A 23,581-nucleotide genomic window follows, 5' to 3' on the forward strand; every position below is an offset into this window, starting at 1 on the left:
GTTGTTTCCTTAGGTTTGTGTCAGATGGAACAGTGGCCATCTTTATGTCAATGCTCTTCTTCGTCATCCCGTCTCAGCTGCCCTCATGTGGCAGCTATGGTTTCACCGAGGCAGGTGAGAGTTTACCTGGACCTTCATATTTCTTGTCATCCAAATTACTTAAGTGTATATATTAAAATGTTTCTTYATGTTACAGGTAAGAGGATTAAGGCACCTCGAACTCTGCTGAGCTGGCAGGTGGTCCATGAGAGGATGCCCTGGAACATCATCCTGCTGCTGGGAGGAGGATTCGCTCTGGCTGCCGGCAGTGAGGTGAACAACCAGAAACATCACATTTTAAAATTCACAACTTCGCTTGTAGTAGTAATTTGTAAGCTGCCACAACTACCATAAATTATTTAATTCTCCAAATATGTATTCATCTGCTCATTTATAGCTATTTCATTTCTTATATGTTTTAAATTTAGTCTGTAAGTTATGTACTAATATTTAAACTATTTTTATTTATTTTACATATTTTTTATATTCACAATTCTAAAATATTTTCTGAATTCTTTCATTTTCTACTTATTGCTTATTTTTGTAACTTTTCACAAGTGTTTTTATTTACAATGTAATTAACATATACCAGTGTAATACTTATGCCCTGTAATTTATTCATTTTATTATTTTTATAATTAGAATTTTTAAATTTATTTTTATTGAAAGTTTTTATTTCTACTTTTTTTGCTCATCAATTTTATGCTAAATCCCAGAATCCAGATTAGTTTTATTTTTGCTAATTTGTATGTACAAAGCAAAGCAAGTAGTTTTACAATACCTGATTCATCTTGGATTATTATTATGATACATCTTAAGTTAAATTATGATTAATAATATAATCAAATAACTTGGGGGGGATACATTTATGTTTGTGGAAATATAGATAATGTGTTATATCATTAGCAGAAGAGTTTGACTGGTACTGTAACCAAATGTGCTTCAGTTTTACCAAGTTATTACTGAAATATGTWAAAAAAAAATTTGATGGTGTCCACTATTTCTTTGTTTTGCTATAATTGCAATCTCTCAAACTGATATAAATGTATTTTTGCTAAAGAACGTGTAATTTTAGCAAATCAGATAATCTTAGGGTAAATGTTCCTGTTATCTTCCCATATGGATATTTGCAACTAATTCTTTCATAATCTGTGCAGATATTTAATATTTCCTTCACCTGCTTTACGTTTCGCTTTACGTTTATCTTTGCAGGTTTCAGGTTTGTCTAAATGGCTTGGAGATAGTCTGGCTCCCCTGCAGAAAATCCCTCCGTTTGCCATCTCCATTCTGCTCAGTCTGCTGGTGGCAACATTCACCGAATGCTCCAGCAACACAGCAACCACCACCCTGTTCCTGCCCATTCTTGCTTCAATGGTAAACTGAGGGAAACATACTGTACATTGTCACATATGCTTGTTATTTATTGGTGTTTACATTTGTTTTGTTTCTCTTAGGCCACAGCGATCCAGATACACCCKCTTTACGTGATGCTGCCTTGCACCATCGCTGCCTCTCTTGCTTTCATGCTGCCTGTTGCCACGCCACCCAACGCCATCGCCTTCTCTTTTGGAAACCTCAGAATCTTTGACATGGTGAGACTTAATCACACCAATACATAACCATGTGGTTCATTTAAGAGGTGATCCAAGAGTGATAGATTCACTAGAATGTGGTTCTTTGCTTCTTCAGGTGAGAGCTGGATTCATGCTGAACATCATTGGGATCCTCTGCATAAATTTGGGYATCAACACCTGGGGATACGTCATGTTCGACATGGGCACGTTTCCTCAGTGGGCCAATAACACCCACAGTAAACCCTGAGTGGAAGCACTGCCTGTAAAGCCTTTCAAAGTATTTCTATGTCTGTTAGCACAACATCATGAAGGTGGGGTGTGATCAGAGCTGAGTAACATAAATTTGATAACTTATTTTATGTATAGGTTTTGATGCATAAGAGACATTATTCAGGATTTCTCTGAGTCCCGTCCACTGACCAGTAAGAAAAGCTTTTAAAAAGATACAACTGTCTTACAAAATTAAAAAAGTCAATTTGTCCAAATTTGTAAAACTTAAAGGTTTCTATTCCACCAAAGATGACAAAAATAAACTTTATTTAAATTAATACATATCATAGATGTACATGTATTTAATTATGATATAGTGTACATATGTTTTTTCAGCAGCTTGATGAAGTATAAAGAAAAAACTTTAATCAGTGCAATTTTTATCTTTAMACCCTTTTAACCTTGTTTAACTGATAGGTACATTGTTAAACYTGTTTATTACTTCCTGATGTGAAGCTCAGAGCAGAAGAAAAACATTGGAGGTTTTTTCCATGCACACATTTTCCTGAAAKTGTCTTCACCTCATTATTAATCTCATTTACAAATGTTGCATATATCTTTCAGTGATTTWAAAAAAATCCTGTTACTCTAACAAACATAGTCTTRCATARAAAGTTGAAATAAATGTAAATTAACTTTATGTGTTAATTTAACTTATTGCTGAAAGTTTAATTACAATAAGTTGTAACTTTTGGTTGCATTTTTGGTTGTTGTGTTTTTTGCTCTACTGTTTTCATCACAAGGACGTTTCCTAACTTGTAAATACCAAAGAATATGACTTTTTGATTGTTTACATACTGTACTTTGTTTTTTAAATCTAATTTTTAAAAGATGCACCATTTAGCTGCTGAGCAAGTGAAAAAACACAGGCTTGTTCATTTAAACTCAAATTGTCAGGATGAAGTGATTTTGTCCTAATAAAATGACGTTAAAATATTTGTTTTGGTTTGTCATAGAAAATTGTTTCTGTGGGTCTTTTACCCATTCACAGATCAAATCAGGCAGCCAAGGATTCGAATCTTGTGAAAGTCGACTTGTGAAGAGTTTATGTCTTTAAACAGGATTATTAAAGCATTTTAGAAGATTCCAAATAAATGCCCAAGTGCCCTGGTTTCATTAACATTAGAAGTTGATTGGAGGAAAAACTGATATTTTGTAAACATTTATAAAACAAGGTTTTTATAAATCTGTGTAATTTTTGAGTAGATTAGTTGCTGCAGGAATATTTGAGAACATTTCTTTGTGTCTGAAAGCTGCACTTTATTACTTTACTGCTGTTAAGATGAATGGACAATCTGTGGCTTACTTAATATTTATCAATGCTTTTAGGTTTTCTCTAAAAACTAATTTTGAAGTTGTACTGAATACAGCAATCTCTCAGGAAGCAGTGAACCCTTTAAGTCATTCTTTAYTCTTACTGTCGGGAAACCTATTTATTCCGATAAGCAGCTTTGCAGGAACGCACTGTACAGTAAGGCCCCGTACTTTTCTGCAAAGTCATCAGTACAGGTCACTGATACTGAAAGGTAACAAAGCTCCTTTGTTTCTGCCGTCCGTACATCTTTAGTGCTTTTTCCGTCTTCCCTATCAGGTCACCTGTTTTACTGCCAAACTGAACACACTTCCTTATGTTAGTGGTATCAAAATAGCCAATTTGACCTCAAATGCTTGAGCTGAACCCAAACACTGAAAAATCCATCATAGCATTCACATCATGGACACTTTGAACATGRCCTACATAAAGGATCCTGTAAGCACGAAATTTATTTTAAAGCATGAAGAATGAATCTCTTCCAGTCACGATTATAAAAAATAAGAAAATATTTTTTTTACTGCTTAAACTCTGCTTAGCAATCAGAGYTTAGCTAGCTGCTRGCTTACACAGCTAGCGCCGCTAGCTTTAGTAAGCTAGCAGCGCTTAGCTAGTTCTAATAAGAGGCTACATGAAGCTTCRTCTCTATTTCAGAATTAACTGAACTGTTAATTWGAAACAATACTGCTTATTCAAGCAGTAATACTGTACTGCTTGATTTAGTTTAGTTTTATCTGTTTGCCAACATTTTGTTTTTAATAAATTATGCCATCATGCACTGMAAACCAAAGGATCTTGATTAAACATTTTACCTTAAGCCCTATTTAAGCAGAACTATCTTCAATTTCATTCATCATCATGCTTCTGACATTCGTCCATTCAGAGCTAAACTCCTGTTTTCAATACTTCACTAAATTGTGCCTTTCTCCCCTCAGAAAAGGTGAAAGCAGCAAATCAATAGCAGGCAGGTGTTAATAAATCTTTGTACTGTGTGTACAGATGAAAAGTCTGTTTGAAGGATAACTGAGATAAGAGGCTGCCAACAGGATGTTAAAGATGTGAAAAGCCGCTCTCTATCATGTTTATTACGAGAGAGAGAGTGTAATAAACTAAAAGAAATACACAGGACAAAGGGAGTGMGCTAAAGTAAAGTTTTATGCTTCTCCTAAATTACCTGTGATATGCAGGGGGACCTAAATTGATTCAGATTTCATTAAAAAGCAATTTTGTTCTTTAATTCAAATCAAATAGTAAAGGCTTTATTAAACCCATTGTTATGTTTTATTTGTTTACTCTTGTTAGTAGCTTACAGCTAAATAAGCCCTTATCATACACAAAAACCTTGAAATATATCACTGTATGCTTTTCACTTTTTGAATTAAATTACTAAAATAAATGTTTTGTCTGTAAAGTTTTAATGTTTTAAGATGCATTTGTCTGTTTTCTGTTTTATTTCTCAATGAGCAGTAAGAGTCAGGACACTGTAATGCTTCAAAAAGTCCAATAAATCTTTATTGTTCATTTTTTAAGTCTCACCAACATCTGGAAACTTTAAATAAGTTCAAAATAATTTGTACGACTCACAACAAGTCATTTAGAAATCTCTTCTATATATTTATGAAACATGTTCCAACAAAACATTCAAGTCAATTAGTTTAATTCCMAATCAAATCCTGTCTATTATTCTCTGCCGTTACATTTTGAAACTTTTACCAAAATCTTTTTTGCAACTATAATCCAGAAACAAATCCGGGCAAATGTGAATCACATAAAAATGTGTCTTCTATAAGGATCTGAAGACACATCTGGTTTCCTTTCAATTGATTGCTTGCTCTTCACTCCTCTGGTTCAGCCAACATGTAGACATATTTTAAATTAGTCAATGACACAACTAATCAAAACATAWAATGCATCAAACCAGAAAATATGTAAAAACGAACATCTCTCCTCCTAAAAATCAGACAATAATTTTGATATTTCTGATCGAAGTGTGCATATTTGAGTTTAGAGGCATCTCATGACAGACCTCCTTCAAACAAAAGGAGTTTATTAAGCACACTCAAAATCACTGGAATATGTAKAAGTGAAAATAACAAAAACGACTATGAGGCAGAAATCAAGAGAAATAAATGATTTGTTTGAACGCAATAAAAAAAAAAATCACAAATATTTTATTGTGCTACGTCTTTCAAATGTATATTTCTCTAAACCAGAAGTTTGCCTGAAATCGTAATTTTTCATCCTTCCTGCATAGAGGAGATGACAAACTTCACTTCAAACCAAACAGTGAAACACAAGGCTGTTAAAAGAACAACCCAAGCACAGATGACAAAGTGCATTTCTGTCCAGATCAGATCAGCCACCTTTATGAGTCTCTCTGTAAAAAAAACTTTGCACTTTGAGCAAATACAGCACTTACATACGGCCTACAGTTATTACAGGTCAACGTAGTCGACAATCAAATCAGGAACAGAACGAGACGAAGCGAATGTCTCATAAACTTCCAACTACCGTAATCGCTGCTTCCGGTGGAGGAAATGAACTGACAGCTTCTGGAAATCTACCTGACCTTTGCGAGGCAGATTAGAAAATTGCTGACATTTAAATAATATTCCTTACTGTACCAGAGAAGTGTTCATGCCTCAAACAAACTTTTACACAGGGAGAAAGACACTCACAATCGTACAAAATGGCAGCAGACACACTCACACACATAGATTTTTAAAAAATCACCTGTTGAATCAAATGACCACAATCTTCCCACAACTGTTACTGAAGACCTAAAAACACACGTTTAGAAATGTGAGATTTGTTCCTACAATGCCTTGAAAAAGTATTTATACCAGTTGAATTTGTTCACGTTTGGTCCATTACAACCACATACTTCATATTTTCACTTGGATTTTTTACGGTTTTGAAGTGGAAATAATATTTTTAATATCTTTTTTGCAACAGGTTTCATGATGAAACGTGGCGGTGGCTAAGAAAACCTGTTGGAGCCTGCAACAGGTTTGTGCAACCATACAGCTGCAGTTAGATCAAAGCATAGCCATGTGTTGGCATGGCCTAGTCAAAGTCCAGAAGCAAATCTGACTTTGAATCTGACGCTGCACATGAAATACAAGAGAAAACTGTGATTAGGCCTGTCGCAATAAGCAATAAATCAATTAAACTGCATGATAAATTAAAACAAGCTCAATTTCAATTTGCATCATTTATTGTTTTTCTACTTCTACCAAAAATTGGATGATGAAAGTCTTCAGTGGGTTACATTGGTGTCAGTTAGCTCTTTTCATGAAGGACAATTTTACTTACAGAGACTTCATAATTCATTTTAACTGTTGTTTCTGTTGTCTTTGTTTATTTATTTTGGATTTTTAAGATGTTTTCCTTTTCCAGTGCTAAAAGTTTATTGATCTTTGAGATCTTGCATTTTTATTCCCTTCCTTGAAAATATAACCATTTATTGCAATAACTTCTGGACAAATTAATCGTTCAGCAAAATTGTGATGAAATCAGAAAAAATTCAAGAGTTATGAACACTTTTACAAGGCTTTATGATTCCTACCATTATCTACCTGAATAAAAAAAATAGTTTCTATCATTATTTTAAAACTTTTGTTTTCATGACGTGGCTAAAAACCATCTGAAATGCAAGCGTCGCTTTTCTGCTGGTTTATCATGTTACAAACACACGTTGTGTCTGTGTCCACCACGTGTGTGTGTTTATGTGTATGCAGCTTCTGCAGATGCATTTCTGTGTGCTTACACACAAACACACTCAGATTATCACAAACCCATCTGCTGCTGGATGGAGTCGTCTCAACAGGAGAAAGACAAACAGAGCAAAAGAAAGACAGGAAGTCGAAGCCRACGCTGTCCTCTGACTGTCCCACAGGTTGGTCCATTAATCCACCTGTCCCCTGCGGCGAAGGCGTCGTCTCTATGTCCCGCCGTTGTATGAGTAGTCTGCCTTGTTGTGCATCACCAGCTTATTGTCCACAAAGTAGAAGCTGTCAGACTGCGTCTCGTAGGGGTGCAGGACCATCTCTCTGACTGTGGGTGGGCGCAGAAACAACCCCGTCAAAGTTCTAGTTTCTAACCTAGATGTAGTGATGGACTGTGACCTGAACATTCAGAGTCACATAAAGATAGTTACAAAGTCGGCCTTCTATCGCCTGAAGAACATTCAGCTAAATGGAAATTAAGACCATACGGTGTACCACCTCTAGAGTGCGCTGTTTTCCCCAGTGAATCACGTTTTTTGTTTGTTTGTTTGTTTTAAACTTTATTCTAAGCACTCAAAATTACATTTAATGCTGGTTCACATTTGTGGAGTAATCTGTGAATAAAGACTCCAGAACTTATTTTGTATCTAGTTTGACCCAAATTTCACCAGGTCACAAACATTTCCATCATTACAGGACTAATCCTGCTTCTGAAACACTGACTTGGCTTGTGATTCAGTTCTATTTAAAAATAAATAACACTTAGACTTATACAATATGGACTGCATTATTCTACATTATTAAATCACATGTTTACAATTTTTGTTGTTTGTTAAAATAAATGAATGCTTTTAAATGTCAACCTAATTTAAAAACAATCCAGAACCAATTTAAATACCACAGCAAAGGAAAAGACTGAACTAATCTGTAAGAAACAAATACTTTTTTTAACAGCATTACATAAATAGTTATATTTCAGCAAATATCTCTTCTTATTCATGTCTTTTGTTTTGTATTTTTCTAATAGTAACTACTTTGTCTCTGTTATTGTGTCTATTGGTTACTCTATTTTGTCTATTTTCTGAACAGCAGCTTAGACAAATGTGACTTTTTAAAATGCTTCATAAAAAACATCTATATTTAGTTGGTTCTTGATATAATCTGACCACCATGTTCAGCTTTCAGGTTTCAAGCCAGAATTACTTTCATTGACAAAATCCTCCCAGTCTTTTCAGGTTAAATTTTTCCATTTTCAATGCTTAAGAAGGCATTACTTTCATAAACTGCAATAATGTTGTAGTTTATGCTGTAAATGTCTTCCACTGTTTCTTTTGCTGGAATAAGGCACTTTTAACTTTTCCTCTGTCGCCCCCATGAGGTTGATGACTAGAATATTTTTAACATTCTTGAATCATGATCATCACCCAGTGCTTTAACTGTCCCCTGTTGTTTATTTATGACTAATATGATGAAACTCTATTAGCAAACTAATAAACACAAGCTGCACTGAATTAGAAATTCAGGGTAAAAAATGTTTAAAGTTGACAGAAAATGTGAAAATATCTCTTGATAATTATGCGTTACTGGAAGATTAATACCAGAACACCAATTATAATGGATGGTTTCCAACAGGTGCAAATATGCAGCAAATGGCAAAATGAGTTGTAAACACATGTAAAAAAAACAAAATAAAAAAAACCAAATGTAATAGAAAAGTAATGCAAAAACTTTCAATTAACAAAACAAATGCAAACACAAAAAATGCTGCAATCACAAACAAAATGTTACTTGTTTGCTGCTGGTTAAGCTGTTTGCACCTGTCATAATAAAGTCTTAAAAATGCAGACATAAAAAAATAGTAAATAAACCATTTGTAGCCTGGTGGGGGCACCACTGAAGCCTGGTGGCCTGCCAGGCTTATAATACTCTGGAGGAAATCCTGAAACTTCACTATCATTCTAAGCTTATTAACAAACTGATTTTGCAAAATGTTCAATCATCTTGGAAGCTTCCTTTACCCAGAGAGGTAAAGAAATGTCTGCTGCTGTGTAATGTTTGATCTGACTTACTGGTGTCCTCTGACAGAGGTGGGAATTCGTAGATGTGCTCACAGGTGTTCTTGCTGCTGGGCATACAGAAGCCAAACTCAAAGTCGAAACTCTTGAGCAGCTTCTCCCTGAAATAATGTCTCTCGATCATCCGGAAGTTTTCTATCGGCATGTCACCGACTGTAAACTCGACGCTGGATGGATGAAGAATCAGAAAAGACGGAAAAATTATCAGAGATGTAGACTACATACAACACAGTTTTTAGTTCAATCTACTGCAGACTGTGAATGCAGATTAATTTATACTCACGTAGCTCCAACCTGCCGCAGTCGGAGGAAAGCAGGGGTGAACTGGTAACGAACAAAACGGCCGGCGTTCGGGTCGATGTCCCTCTTCTCTCCTGACTTATCTAAGATGGAAACCAGTTTCAAAATAAATAAAACTCACATTTAACATAAAAAACATTGTACTAAAAATGCTCCAATACCAATAACAAACAAAAGAAAACATGTAATAGAAAGGTTTGATTTTCACATCCCTGAAGTTTTTTTGTTTTTATTTGCAACCACAAATTTCAAAAAGTTTTATTGAGACTTTGTGGGCAGATGACATGCTTTCCAAAGTTATGAGAAATAAAAGTCTTACTTCTTCCTAGAAAATGAAGGGAAATTTTACTATTTGTTTCTCTGTCCAACTGAACATTATTATTGCTTTATTTTTCTTTATTTTAGTGCAACGTACTATATTTACCCAAATTTTATAAACTGGACAAGTAAAAAATACCATTTTGTGCGTTAGGATGATGTTTCTGTGGCTAAATATATATATTTTAAACCCTGTTGTCTCTGATATTTGCTCTCGTCAGCTGCTCAAGGACTCGCCTGTGGACGGAGGTTTGGTGATTTCAAACAGCACTGTGCTCGTCTCCATGTCTCTGATCTTGAACCTTGTGAAGTCGATGTTGAAAACATTCTCATCTGGGCTGCATAGATAATCTGCAGGAGGAAAAACACAAAGAAGAAGAAGAAGATGTTTAAAATAAGACCACAAAAAGGGAACAATGCTGCATGCTAATTAAGATGTTGAACTACTAATTTGCAAACAAACAGATGTGATGCTTTATAAGAATTCACTGAAATCAATTATTTTTATCCAGTCAGCATTCGTTAAAGACTTAAATATTTTCTTTTCTTTGTTTTATTGAATAATGTAGTCACAATGTGTTGAGAAGGCCTTTCCAGACCGATCCAACATCAGCACAAACACACCAGCAGCCAGTGAGAAAGAGAAGTGAGTTATTTTTATTCCTCTAATCCTCCCTGCCCTTACCAGGCAGTGTCACTGCTTATTAGAGTTCCCCAACAGAGCAGACACTTCCTGCTTTCTGTCTGATCCGACATCCATGCAGATGCTGCTGCTCTTCATGCCCATCACGTCAGAAGCCATGAAATATGAACATTTCAGAGGCTGGAGGTCACAGCGGACTGGCCTTCACATGAGTAAAAGAGGGTCCGTTTGTGAGTAACTGTGTTTTTGCACGCTACATCCATCAGCTGGCGCAGCGTCTGCTCATCCTTCTCATTGGATTGTGAGCTTTTTCGCAATTTCTCTTTCTGGAAACGTTCCTCCAGCTGTCTGCTGTGTCAGCTCATAAGAACCAACCACATCTGCCGGCGCAGAGAAATGGAGGAGGAAACAGCTTCAGAGGGATGATTTAATTGCTAATGATGCCAGCTCTGACCGGACATTCAACCCACCAGCTGTCCTAAACTCCTGCTCAGTAACTCATCCTTTCCTCTGGCTTTTAACGCTAACGCTGTCTTTTATTGTTTCCGCAATGATATAACAGAGAAAATTAGACTCCTAACATCTGACAACAAACATGTTCAATTGCATCTCTCATATAATGATTGTTTTTGATTGTGAGTTTGTTCGAAACACATTTTGAATTGTTTTTATCCAGAGAATCTTCTTCTGCTGACAAAAGAACTTTGAAACTGGGTGTTCATCGCCGTCACCATTATTGGGGACCATTTGTGTCCCACGATGTGGTTTTGTGTGGCTCTCAGGCAAAAATGGCAGCTCAAAGTTTTAGGTCGATGCAGTTAAACAGATTTTACAGTGAAATGTTCACAAACGATACAGAAAAAGTCTTCTATATATGGAAGGTACAACACAAAGTATTCGTTTAATTAAATTTCATAGTAAGCAGGATCACAAGCGTTCAAAGACTTTGTTGCTCCCTTCTGGAAAATTTTAGTAAACGCCAATATAAAGGAAAAGTTTTTGGAGAATGGGCGACCCATGTCCTGTTCTTGTTGCTGAGAGTACCCAGAAAAAAAACATTCATATCTATATATAATAGAAAAACCATCAAGATGGTTGTTTGCAGTTCAGTGGGTAAAAATTGTTAGCTGGATGACTTTTGTCCCATGTGACAAAAAGTTTGCACCCCTCTGTGCCATACAAATAAACTTGATTGATTAAATAAGAAACGATTTATTATGTTTTCCTTTATTTGAATTAGTTCAGAAATGTTCCTACATTTGAAGATTAAACGACCGAATGTGTTCACTAAGTTATGGAAACCTTAGAGGAATATTGACAACATTCACCAAACGTTTTTGTATTTTCTCTACTGATGAAGCCCTGAAGATGAACCGCCATCCTCAGTCCATGGATGCTGTCAACTCCGTTCCCTGCAGGGGGCAAATGCTCTTGAAGAAGAAGTAATTTATTCTGATGTCTCCTCTTCTGTCAGTCTGAATGCAGAGCTCAGCATTTCTAAACACATCAGCTCTGCATGCTGCAATCCATCCACACCCTCTGGGTTTTCACACAGCTTTAGCAAAATTCAAACCAAGACTAACTGTTTCCGACATAAACAATTGAGTACACCTCCCCAGTCTCTACATTGTTGGCTCATCCTGCTGTTAACTTACTACTAATCATCGTCTCAGAGCCTCCAGATGACATCCCGATAGCAATAATGCTAAATTAGAGACAACGAGTTTGTTCTGTGTGTGAGAATTTATGTGTGTGCTTATAAAGGTCAGTCTGAGCCGTTTACTGTAATTTACACAGTCTGTGTCTGTGACCTCGGATATGTTCCTCACACAGCCACCCAAGGACAACCTGCGGCTGAAAACCACTGAAGCAAGCTGCAGTTTTTCACCGCCTGTGACAGCAAACAGCCACAGACACGCCACACTTTCACCAGGTCTCTCTGTGTTTTTGTGTTCAGGATTTGATTTCAAAGCATGCAGTCAAATGTCTGGTTGCTACAATGGAGTTGATTTATGACACTAATGTGACTATAAGCAGTCAGAAGTGAACTGCTAGGTGTTCACTCTGCTGCTGGAAACAGGAAGCTGGTCGGCAAACCACTTCTTCAATCAGGAATGATTCAGCTGGCACTCCAGACTGTCTGTTCAGCGTTACAACACGCCATTTTTCACACGCACATTTTATTCTCAGCTGTTAGTTATTATTTACAGCAGCACAGTGTATCAAATATTAAAATATTTGCACGGTGATAATCAGAATGCTTGGATGCAGTATTTGGTTGGGTGTAATATTTCAAGACAAAACTTGGTAACACTTTATTTGAATGGATGTGACACTGTCATGAAGGAGTCTTCATAAACGTTTACAACTGCTGTCATGAAGTGTTAAATAATGACCCTATTAATTCAAAGTTGCACTAAAAGTTGCATTAAAAGTTCATTAAAAGTGTCAACTTTGCTTTATTTGGTAAATAATGACACCTTAAATGCAATGTTCAATTAAAACTTGTATTAAAGGTGTCAAATTTGCATTAAAGTGTCATTATTTACTGAAAGACACTTAATGACAACAGTCGTAAACATTTATGAAGACTCCTTTATGTTTATGACAGGTTTTGTCAGTCTTATGCACACCCCTTCAAAAAGTCTTACCGAAAAGGGAGTGCGACCTTTACGTTTCCGTAAATTTAGAGCAAAGGAATAGCATCTAAGTTTTTCTCAATTTGTGGTCCGCGGGCGCCCTCTAATGGTCCGCAAGGTACTGCATGTAAACAACCGTTTATTTGCCGTTACGTTAGCTCAAAGTGCGACGCTACAGTTAGCTTACCAAAGCATTGTGTTTATAAATAATAATGGACAAATGGGCCAAAAAGAAAGCCTGAATATGTCGGTGGAAAGTTTCTCAGGGTGAGTTGCAGAACTTTTGCTTTTGAACATTATTACGACACAAAGCATGAAGCAGGAATACAGATTTAGCTACTGAATGCGTTGTGACGGTGACGTGTTTTCTATCAGTTTATAATCCATTCTTTCAAAATCTGTAAATAACTCAAAACGCCCCAGAGGACGTGTTCATGGTTTTATTATCTTGTGGCCAGTCACATTTACAAAACAGCGCCACCCTTCTCACATTCGCAGGAACAAAAACAATGAGTTAAAAGACTTAGCAAGTAATTTTTGTTTAGTTTTCAATTCAAATATCTTGGTTCACTAAAAATAAGACAAAACTGACTTACAAGTAACTTTTCAACAAGATATGAGTTTTTTTTAAAGTAAATAATTCCTCAGTTTTGATGAAAATGTTCTGGTTCCATTGGCAGATTATTTCACTTATAACGAGACATTCTCCCCATGTTACAAGTGAAATAATCTGTCAATGGAACTAGAATTTTTTTATTAATATTAAGCAATTATCGACTCAAAACAACTCCTACATCTTGCTGAAAAGTATAACCTATGAGTTAGTTTTGTCTTATTTTAGTGCACTAAGATATTTCTGCTAGAAACTAGACCAATAATACTTGGTAAGATTTTGTGTTTTTGGAGTGCACACAGGACAAGCAATTTAAAAAAGATCAATCAACGAAATAGTGAAGTTTTTGGACTATGGGAAGAAGTCGGAGTACCCAGAAGAACCCAAACATGCACGGGGAGAGCAAATAGAAAAGCTCCAAGCCAAAGAGAAAACACCCAGTTAGCTTTTACTTTTGGAAATGCTTGACAATAAAGTTGCTCAATGCCACATTCATTTTAAAATAATTGTAATAATTTAGTGTGCTCCTTCATTACAAACGACAATCTGGATCCAGTTCAAGCCAGTGAAAGCTGGAGGAGCCTTCCAGGCACATGAAACCATATTAAGAGCTTATAAACTCAACATGCCTGCTGGCTAAAATAACAGCTGACACTGATAATGGGATCTAGTTTAGTGTGTCCCAGTTCAGTCGTAGAATAGGTTCATCCGCCATTACTGGGAGTTTGTGCTGTTTATGGCACATTTTATGTGGCTAACTGCAGTTCTCATATTACACTATGGTTAATTGTTTAATCAGAAATCAAGGCACTTTCTTTTTGTAATTTTTGAATAAACCAGAGATTTTTCTTTATGAACATCTGGAAGGATTATAACATTGAAAAACAAAAAAAGAGAGAAAGAAACGCTACTAATGACATCCAGTTAACTTTGTAAGCACTGAAGAAAGAGATTTTTCTCTTTCAGTTCTTCTTTTTGTGCTGTTCCTATTTAAGGCCACTTCCTGAGTTGCTCTTTATAGAAACAAAACTCAACTTCTGCTTTAGGATGAGCGAATACATCACTTATTTAAAAAAGATGAAATTAAAAAAAAGAGCATGTTAAGTTATATATCATTTTAAAAACATTCAATTCAAAATATCAACAATTAAAGATAAATATTGAATGTCTACTTGAAGAATCTCAGTAGTTCTCTATTTTACCATCATGCTGTTATATATATACTCATATATTTTTATATATTTAACTGATGGAAGAGTAAGAAAAATAACATGAAGCAGCTTAACTAACATCAGCGTTTCTATGATATTTACATTTCCAAATTCCACATTAAAAATGTTCCCAGCTGTGTTTTATGACACCTTAGTTGTGTTTTATTGTTTTTTTTCCTGCTAATCATGAAGCAACAAAGTGCTGAAGCGTCTGTTTCAGCTGTAAAGCACTTCCTAGATATTTTTGAATATATTTAAATCTGTAACATTGTTGCTGATCTGGACTGGATTATCCCGGGTTTTGAGTGATCAGTAATGCACCAATTTCTCAAAATGCCAAAAAATACTAATTGAAATCCTTTCTTTTGGTTATAAACCAAACCCAGTTTAAGAACTTTGGGTCTGGATTTAAACACAGAAGCAAAAATTTAGTTTCAAAATCCCAGACAAGCATTTAGTTGGAAATTTACATAGCAAATAGGTGGAAATCTAAGTGTAAATCATTTTAAAAGCTCACTAATAAAAAAAAGATAAACTCAAAACAAAACAGATTTTTATCTTGGAATAGGACATAAACTTTAAAATTTGAAGTGTTTTCTATGTTAAATGTAAGTGTTTCCATATTTTTTCAGACTTTTCAAGACTGCGTAGGAAAACTACATTGAGCAAATAGGTAAGAACAGAGATGTGGGTAAAATGTTATTGCAGGGAGTAACATTGTTTCTCTGCATCTAAACCTGGAAATTAAAACAAGCAAACAATAAAAACAATTAGCTTAATGCACCTGGCGTCTTCCAATATCACTTGAAGAGAATATGACAACACAGACACTGCAGGCATTTGGATAATAGAAAGAAGGCTCTTATGCAGCTCATGTGGACTAATCCGGTTTAGTTTCTTCAATGAAGGCAAATCCAGGTAATCAGCAGAGAGAGGGGGCGGCATGTAGGAGGGAGATGGAGGTGGACGGTACCAGATGAAACCAGGACAAAAGAATCATTGCTTTGAGAAGAACAAGGTTACATTTTAGAAAAAGAGTTCCCAAAAAAGCCAAATTATGGGAATTTTACAGCTAATCTGGGTATCGTAGCAAAAGAAACAAGACTCTGGGGATAAAATCTAATCTCATTTGTTGTGGGAAATTATTCAAATTACACAGATTTTAATTTTCAATCATATCTGTTAACATTCCAGACAGTATGGGTGGGTTATCATTTGGTTATCAATAGCTGTTAATAGTGAGAATACATACGGTGTTCGTATGTAAAACATCAGTTGGTGCGGGAATTTACATTTATGATTGTAAATGTTCTGCTTTGTTTGTGAAGCTAACAGCTACAGGAGTTAATAAAAACAAATTTCCTCTGTCAAGATCTAGTTCTCAGTTTGGTTACTATGTGAGCGTCTGATTTAGTAGAGATCGGAACAGCATTGACTTATAATAAACTCCTTCCAATCTAAGTTGTATTCAAAATGTTTGACATTAAAGAAATTAACTATGAACAAAGAAGGAAGGATTTATTTTTAGAAAACCAAAGACTGGGTCAAATATTAAAATCAACTTCAGTGAGAAGGATTCAGATGTGGAATAATTGTTGAGATGAGTTAAAACTGTGTTTTTCACTCTTAAAATTAAAGAAAATTATAAAAATCAACTGATACACAAATAAAACAAGGTTACTATCCCTGAACTCCCTTACTCTTTGCTACAATGCAGACAGCAGAGCTTGTTGTGAATGCTAACGCTAACTAGTGTAGCCACCGATAACGGCTGATGAACAGTCTTCCTGTGACCGTAAGTCGGTTCTCTGCCGTTAGGGCATTTAGCAGCGAGTAAATGAGGTTGACTGACAGCGCTAAGACCCTCCTCCTGGCTCTGATTGGTTGTTTTTCATCAGTAGCAGTGCATTTCTTCAATAACAGCTCAGAGAGGAGGTGGAGAAGATCAATCTTTTCACATATTATCTGTCTCATAACAAACTATGACAAATAATCATAATTTGTAATGATTATGTTGTAACAGGCTGTCAAACTTATTTTCATTTTGGGTCATATCAAAAAGCTGAATGTTCTTAAAGGGCCGGTTGTGCCAGCATATATTGATAAAACCCATTAAAATGTTAAAATATCGATAAATAACTGTTCCTCCAGGATTTTGTTATTGTTTTAGTGTTTCTTTGCAMTTAAAATTGCACATTTTGTGGTGACAATTTATAAATGTTTGTTAGGAATTTTTACGATATTTGCGCTAATGTAAATGTGACTTTTTATTACTCGCCGTATCAATTATGGACTATAACTTGAGATCAAGTAAGGCTGAGGCAGCAGTCACTGAACCTCAACATTTTTGACCAATTTTGAGAAAATTAGCAGTAAAATCAGAAAAAATGTGTAGATTTGTTGATTTTGTGTGAATTTTGCTGAATTGTGAAAAACTGGAAGGACTTGTAATTTGGAGTCTTGAGGGCCACATAAAAAGTTACGGTGGATCAGATTTGGCCCGCGGGCCTCGAGTTTGACACGTTATAAGTTACACACTGCAGCTTTAATGTTGTTTATTATTTATTTACCGTACATCACAACATTGTAACAACATTCACCAACATTACTGTATAATGTATATCTTTATAAAATCACTCAGCCCTCATTTTATGTGCTTAATTGGCCGCTCTAATTACTTTTGGTGATTAATTTGGGCTCACCCTCTAACATTTGGAGACAGACTCCAGACCCTGCAAAGATTAGGAAGCTAAAGAAAATGGACAGATGGACGCTTCAGCACAAAGAGGTGCCCCTGTTTAAGCCGCTTTGTTCTGTCACAGGTCAGCTGAACTCGTCCTACGACGATGGCACTGCTTGTGCCAACCCGACAGGTACAGTATGTATACTAAATAATGTACAGCTCTGTCTCAGCATGCATAACTGTAATACAAAACCTTTCGTCTGCGTTCTTTGGAAAATATCTCAAACAAATCAATTGGAAGGAGGACAAGGTCTTTAAAAATATTCATAGCTGGAAATTCAGAAGTAGGATGTATAGAGGGACTGAAATAATGCAAATTGGAAAAAGGAAAACAACAAATACATCGGAAAAGACACAAACAGCAGAAGTGGTCTTTTCATGATGCGTCAGCTTTAAAATGTAAAGTGGAGTTGAAAATATTTGGATCAAACTATCTACAAACCAGGAAGCCAGTACCATCTAATTCCTAAAACTTGACTTAGTTACTAAATGGATCAGGTGGGAGATGCATATATAGACGCTGAAAGCTTTTTCAGAATATTTTCAGTCAGAGGCTTCTTCAGATTCGCTGTAATACAGACTGCTACAAGAGATCTTTCCTGCCAACAGCCATCAGTGTCTACAATAACTACAATAACATTTAATTTCCCTTTGGGATCAATAAAGTATTTTTGAGTTTTAATTCAAAGGGACACAAAATCTTACCAAGTATTTTTGGTTTGGTTTCTAGTGAAAATATCTTATTACACTTGAAATAAGATAAACATACCTTACAGGAGCTTGTTTTAAGTAAATTATTTCTTAATATTGATTTTTAAAAAGTAAATGGCAGAATATTTCACTTATAACAAGACATTTTTCCCATGTTGTAAGTGAAATAATCTACCAGTGGAACGAATCAATATTCAGGAATTATTTACTTAAAACAACTTATTATATCTCAGTAAAAAAAATTGCATTGTAAGTTAGTTTTGTCTCTATTCAGGTGTATTTGGGCGAGAAACTAGGCCAAAAATACTAGGTGAGATTTTCAGGCTGAACGTGGCTGAAACACATTTCTGTGGTTCAGGATTGTTTTCTGTCCTCTCTCAGCTTCCATCGTGCCGCTTCAGAGAGGGACTCAATTTCAGCCACTTGAGGATTCGTGGCAGCAACAAAACAGGCGCAGACGAAACAAGACAGCGGCTTCAACGGCTCCTCGGAAGAGAGCTCAGGTTTGCCTCCTGCTTGGTCAAACCGCCAGTCCTGATGTCAAAGCGTGTGTGATGGGAGTCCGTCTCCGTTTCATCAGCGAGCCGCTTCGCTGTGAAACGGGGGGAGAAAACAGGAAGTGTGTGGGAGAACAGAGATGCATGCTCTGCTGGCTGTAACCAGTAGGGAGATGCTTCACGTTGCTGTAGTGATTCAAGCGTGTATCCGCGTTGCCGTGGTGATTCTCACACGCCTCCTCTGGCTTCCGAGCAATGACGACAGGAAAGTGAAAGTTTTTAAGACTAATACGGTTTAAATTTGATGGCTTGGCTTTACTCACAGTTGCTGCTGTTTTAGTGACACTAGACAACTTACAGAAGATACCAGACGTTTTGGCTGTGAGTAAAGACAAGCTGAGTAAGCTGTGGCTATTATTAGAAAACTGCAAAACAACCGAAACACTGAGATTCTTTTAATCAAGACTGAAAACACACCTAAATAATAATTAATGGAATATTGATCAAGATATTTGATGATAGAACTCGAGAAGATGTAATATTTGTTATTGATTTCTCAATTGGTGACTGTATTATGTTTTAATTACATTTTATTTTTGTGTTTTTATCATACAAGGCACTTTGAACTGCCTTGTTTCCAGAGGTGGACATAGTACTCAGAAATTATGCTCAGCTATAGCACTTCAACATAGTTTTACTCAAGTAAAGGTAAAAAAATACAGCAAAGAAAAAATACTCCTAAAAGTGCATTTTCTCAAAAACGTTACTCAAGTAAATGTAATTGAGTAAATGTAACTAGTTAGTACCCAACTCTGCTTGTTGCTAAAATAACCAATAATACAAACAAACTTGATTGATTGATTGATTGATTGATTGATTGATTGATTGATTGATTGATTGATTGATTGATTGATTGATTGATTGATTGATTGATTGATTGATTGATTTATTATGCTAGAGCGAAACAAAGAGGATTAATCAGAAACTTATTCTCCTGCTTAGTCTGTAAATATGTGAAGAAACAAAAGAAAAGATGGGACAAGAACTCCTTGTGTCATCTCTTACATGTACAATTATTTGACGAAAATGTTAAATTTCAATTAAAACGTCAGCAGTGTTATGGAGTTTAAACTTCCAATTGCCTTTTAAAAAAGGTGCAGAGTGTTTGTATGTTATAACTGTCTGTAACCAGGTTGTGTAAGCAGCCTTTAAATAGTCAAATGTCCTTCTGCCACCTGTTAGCTAACTTACATGTAGGTGTTCTCGTCTACATAAGAGCTTTCTACCAGCTTCCTGGTGACATAATTAAAAAACGACATTTATAAAATCAGATGAGAAACCAGGATGAATAAAAATGTTTAAAATGTAAGCAGGTTATCTGATGTAAAGGAAGAAGCTGATGGTGAATTCATTCATTCATTCATTCCAATTTTTAATTTCTATGTTGTTTGTTTTTGAAAAACAATAGACTTTTTATTATTTAGCTGTCAAATAGAAAAAGAGAAACATCAAATATAATGTACCAAAGCAAGTCAGATAAAAACAAAATCCAACATTACAGCCACTTAGGGCCTCCTGCTGGTCAGGAGGTCCAATGCACTTAAATGCTGAATTTGAAAATGTAGTTTTTTATCTCCACTGTCACCACATGCAAAGTTACTGACTGGGTGGATTTAATTAGGCCTCTTTTTGTTCCTCTTGCAGAATTCAAGCTCATTTTATCACGTTACAATCACACTTCAGTAGATTTTCCTGGGATTTTGTATAGGAAAAGCTGCACATTTTTGTGAAGTCAAAGAAAATTCAACATGGTTTTTATTTTTATTAGCCATAAAATAAACCAAAAATAATCTGAAAAGTGTAGCGTGCATTTAACTGTATCTGTAATTTAATTTCAGCATAAAGTCAGCTGTTTAATGAAGGCCTCAGAGGTTAGTCAGAAACCATTAGTGAACAAACAGCATGATGCAGAACAGGAACAACACAGTAGATTATAAAACAATAAGCTATGAACATCTAATAGATTAAGAAAAGAAAGACAAAGGCGCTCCTGTCGTTTGAAAATGCTCTTTGTGAAAGAAAACTAACAACAATGTTCATTTCTATAACGTTAATGCTAACCACAGCTTATTGCTCTAATCAAGTCTGACTTTGTTGTAACTGTGACTTATGGGAGAAGCTATGTGAAGCTCAATGCATCCAGACAAATTTGATTGAAAATAAAAATAAATAAATAAATAAATAAACAGGAAGTCAAGGCAGTTTCCCTGTTCCTTACTGTATGACACTGGGGTGGCAGTATCATGCTGTGGGAAAACCTTTCTTTACAGGGAAGCTCAGAGTTTATATGGATTAAGGTCAATAAATCAAAGAAAGAAAACCTGAGAGGCTGAAAAAGATTTGAGCTTCACTATATAACCAATAACGACTCTTAAATTTTTTTTATCCTCACATTTTTAGTGATTGAATTTAAAAAGCTTGAAGAAAATGTTTGTTATTGATCATCAATATTGTCATTGAAATATCTGATAACAGCTTTGTGATTAAATGTCTTTCTATTGTGGAGTCCTAAATTATAAATAAAGATTTATCAAGTTTCTCTTTGTAAATTTGCAAAACATTATGTTGGTCTCTCATAAAATCAAAGTTGGGTAGTAACTAGTTATATTTACTTCATCAACTTTTTTTTTTTCAAATGCACTTTTAGGATTATTTTTTTACACTTTTATTTGTGTAATTTTAATATGAAGTATTTCTTCTCTTACTTGAGTGAAATTTCTGGATTTTCTACCCACTAAAACAAACATTTTAACTAAAAAGACAAACTCACAACCTGTAGTTTTTGCTAAAGTTTCATCAGTTTTTTAATTGAAAGAAACTGATTTGGAAAATTTTCTTTTGCCTGGTTTTGTTATTTATATGAATTATTGTCATTTTTGTCCTGAAAATACCAAAATATCCATTTAACTTTATGTTTTGGTCTGTATGTTGATGCTATTTTTAAATATTAAATGATAAATTTGATCAGTTGCTCAGTACTTGAGTAGACTTTTTACTTTTACTTGAGTAAAAATATGCTTACTTGCTTGCGTAAAAATGTTGTACTCAAGTAAAAAACATTGCACAACATGCAGATAATGTACACTGAGCTGTGTTACAGTAGCTTGATAAAAAGTAAGCAGGTTAATTAACAGATTTTTAAAAAACACTGCATGCATAAATAATGGTTACCTGTGTGATTCCTCCTGTACCTTTGAACCTAACATCTCCAGTGAGAGCTAACCTTGGCTTCTACCTCAGCAGGTCATTTTCTGGTCCAACATTCACAAAGTGTGTGTGATGTGAGTCAACAGAGCAGAGCAGGTTCAGTCTGAGGTATTTTCTCATGTGATTCAACAGGGCCTATACATTACATAAATAAGAGGACACAACAATGACGCGATGCATGACTCATACGGGATCTGACACATTTCCAGCACCTTTGTCCTCCCTTCCCCGCGCACCAGCAGCCGTGAACTTACGCTCTGTGATCTTCTGCAAGCCCAGAACATTCTCCGGAGTGATCACCGTCCTCCCCAGCAGCTCCTCCTCCGTGGTCACCGGGACCTCCACCTCGGTCGAGTTGCAGCCTTTCTTCACTTTCATCACCGCCGTTTGCTTCGGGCTGCCGTTGCCGGTGCTATCCGTGCCGCCGTCGGTGCCTCCGGTGCTTCTGGCTGGATTAGCGTTTGATGGGTCCTGGCTATTGCCTCTGCTGGTACAAGAATAGCTCATTCTCCTCCCTCCCTCCCCTCACCTCACCCAGGGTTTCCAAGATCTGCTAAACAGTTGCCTCCCTCTCTCCCTCTCTCCCTCCCTAAGCGAAGGTTGCAGAGTTGCTGCTTGTTATCCGGTCCTTAATTCAAATCCGCTCCGTCTTTATGAACCTCCGCGGTCGGGTTGCATGTACGCGGCACCCCGGTCCTCCTCCTGCGCGGTGCGGACTGCCACCGTTCCCGCTCCTTTGCGCAGCTGCTCTCCGTGAGGAAAGCGATGTTTGGGTCGTGTCAAGTGCAAGTAGACGTCTGAGGGAAATAATCTGCTGGGTTAGAAATTACAAAAAGAGGCGGCAGATGGTTGGTGCCGTTAAGAAGAAAGAGGAGGAGGAGGGGTGGGATGTTCAGCCGCGTAGAAAGCGGCTGGTGGATCTGCGCACCGTCTGCGCTGCAAGCCATCAGTGCGCACAGCAATAAACATGATGAACAACTCTTTGTGTCTGAGCTCCTCAAAACATTTGCATTGGGTGGGCTGCTCTGGAGAAATAAAGGAGTCTCCTGTAATCCTCAATGTAAAACACAATGCGCCATTTTTTCACTTGATGTAAAAAGTAAATCTGGTGTTTGGGTCACTATATGTCATAATCTCTGAAAACTGGAGGGATTAAAACAGAACATTTGCTCATTTGAGTGATCTGATGAAGCATCGGCGATGAAAAAAGGGAGGAGGACAACCCTTTGGAGCCAGCATCCCAAAGGGACTCCATGTTGTCTCTAATATTCATTTCCTCTACAAAACAAATGTAAAAGAATAAAAACATACACAATAAACATTAGAGGTGGGCAAAGTACACAAAACATGCACTTAAGTAAGAGCAGCACTACTTAACATATTTTACTTAAGGTAAAAAGTACTCGTCCAAGAATTTACTCAAGTAAATGTTGGTATTTTAAGAGCGAAATGACAATAATTCATATAAGGAACAGCAAAAAAAATAAAAAATTCAGACAAGATCAAATGTTTCCAAATAATTTTATTTCAATAAAATTATGAAACTTTAACAGAAACTGCAGGTGTGTGACTTTATTTTTGGTTAAAACATGTTTGTTTTCATTCAGTGGGTAGAGAATCCAAACATTTTACTTACTAAGA

At 36.1% G+C, this 23,581-nt stretch overlaps 2 protein-coding genes and 1 long non-coding RNA gene across 3 annotated transcripts in view; 2 read left to right on the top strand and 1 right to left on the bottom strand.

Annotated features, from left to right (window-relative positions):
• Positions 1-2,821, top strand: part of LOC103475649 (solute carrier family 13 member 2-like) — a 25,064-nt gene extending 22,243 nt beyond the window's left edge. The window contains exons 17-21 of the mRNA XM_017308494.1: positions 14-114; positions 197-312; positions 1,252-1,413; positions 1,494-1,631; positions 1,729-2,821. Of these exons, the coding sequence (XP_017163983.1) occupies positions 14-114; positions 197-312; positions 1,252-1,413; positions 1,494-1,631; positions 1,729-1,860 (649 nt within the window). The 3' untranslated portion in view covers positions 1,861-2,821. The remainder of the gene's footprint in view (positions 1-13; positions 115-196; positions 313-1,251; positions 1,414-1,493; positions 1,632-1,728) is intronic.
• Positions 2,822-4,682: 1,861 nt separating this feature from the next.
• unc119a2 (unc-119 lipid binding chaperone a2) lies at positions 4,683-23,370 on the bottom strand. The gene is made up of 5 exons (XM_008427441.2): positions 22,195-23,370; positions 9,854-9,967; positions 9,282-9,381; positions 8,993-9,165; positions 4,683-7,251 (listed from the first exon to the last, which is right to left on the bottom strand). Exons 1-5 carry the CDS (start codon positions 22,445-22,447, stop codon positions 7,139-7,141), a joined length of 753 nt encoding a protein of 250 aa, XP_008425663.1. The 5' UTR covers positions 22,448-23,370; the 3' UTR covers positions 4,683-7,138.
• Positions 17,248-18,634, top strand: LOC103475647 (uncharacterized). The gene is made up of 2 exons (XR_535349.2): positions 17,248-17,595; positions 18,558-18,634. It is a non-coding gene; the product is annotated as an uncharacterized LOC103475647 (long non-coding RNA).
• Positions 23,371-23,581: the final 211 nt, after the last annotated feature.

This window comes from Poecilia reticulata, linkage group LG14 (assembly GCF_000633615.1).
Source record: "Poecilia reticulata strain Guanapo linkage group LG14, Guppy_female_1.0+MT, whole genome shotgun sequence".
Classification (NCBI taxonomy): domain Eukaryota; kingdom Metazoa; phylum Chordata; class Actinopteri; order Cyprinodontiformes; family Poeciliidae; genus Poecilia; species Poecilia reticulata.

Coding starts and splice junctions, on each gene's coding strand:
- unc119a2 (XM_008427441.2), bottom strand. CDS start 22,447: ATGAGCTATTCTTGTACCAGCAGAGGCAATAGCCAGGACCCATCAAAC. Junction 9,968..22,194: donor CTTGCAGAAGATCACAGAGC/GTAAGTTCACGG, acceptor TTCCTCCTGCAG/ATTATCTATGCAGCCCAGAT. Junction 9,166..9,281: donor CTGCGGCAGGTTGGAGCTAC/GTGAGTATAAAT, acceptor TCATCCATCCAG/CGTCGAGTTTACAGTCGGTG.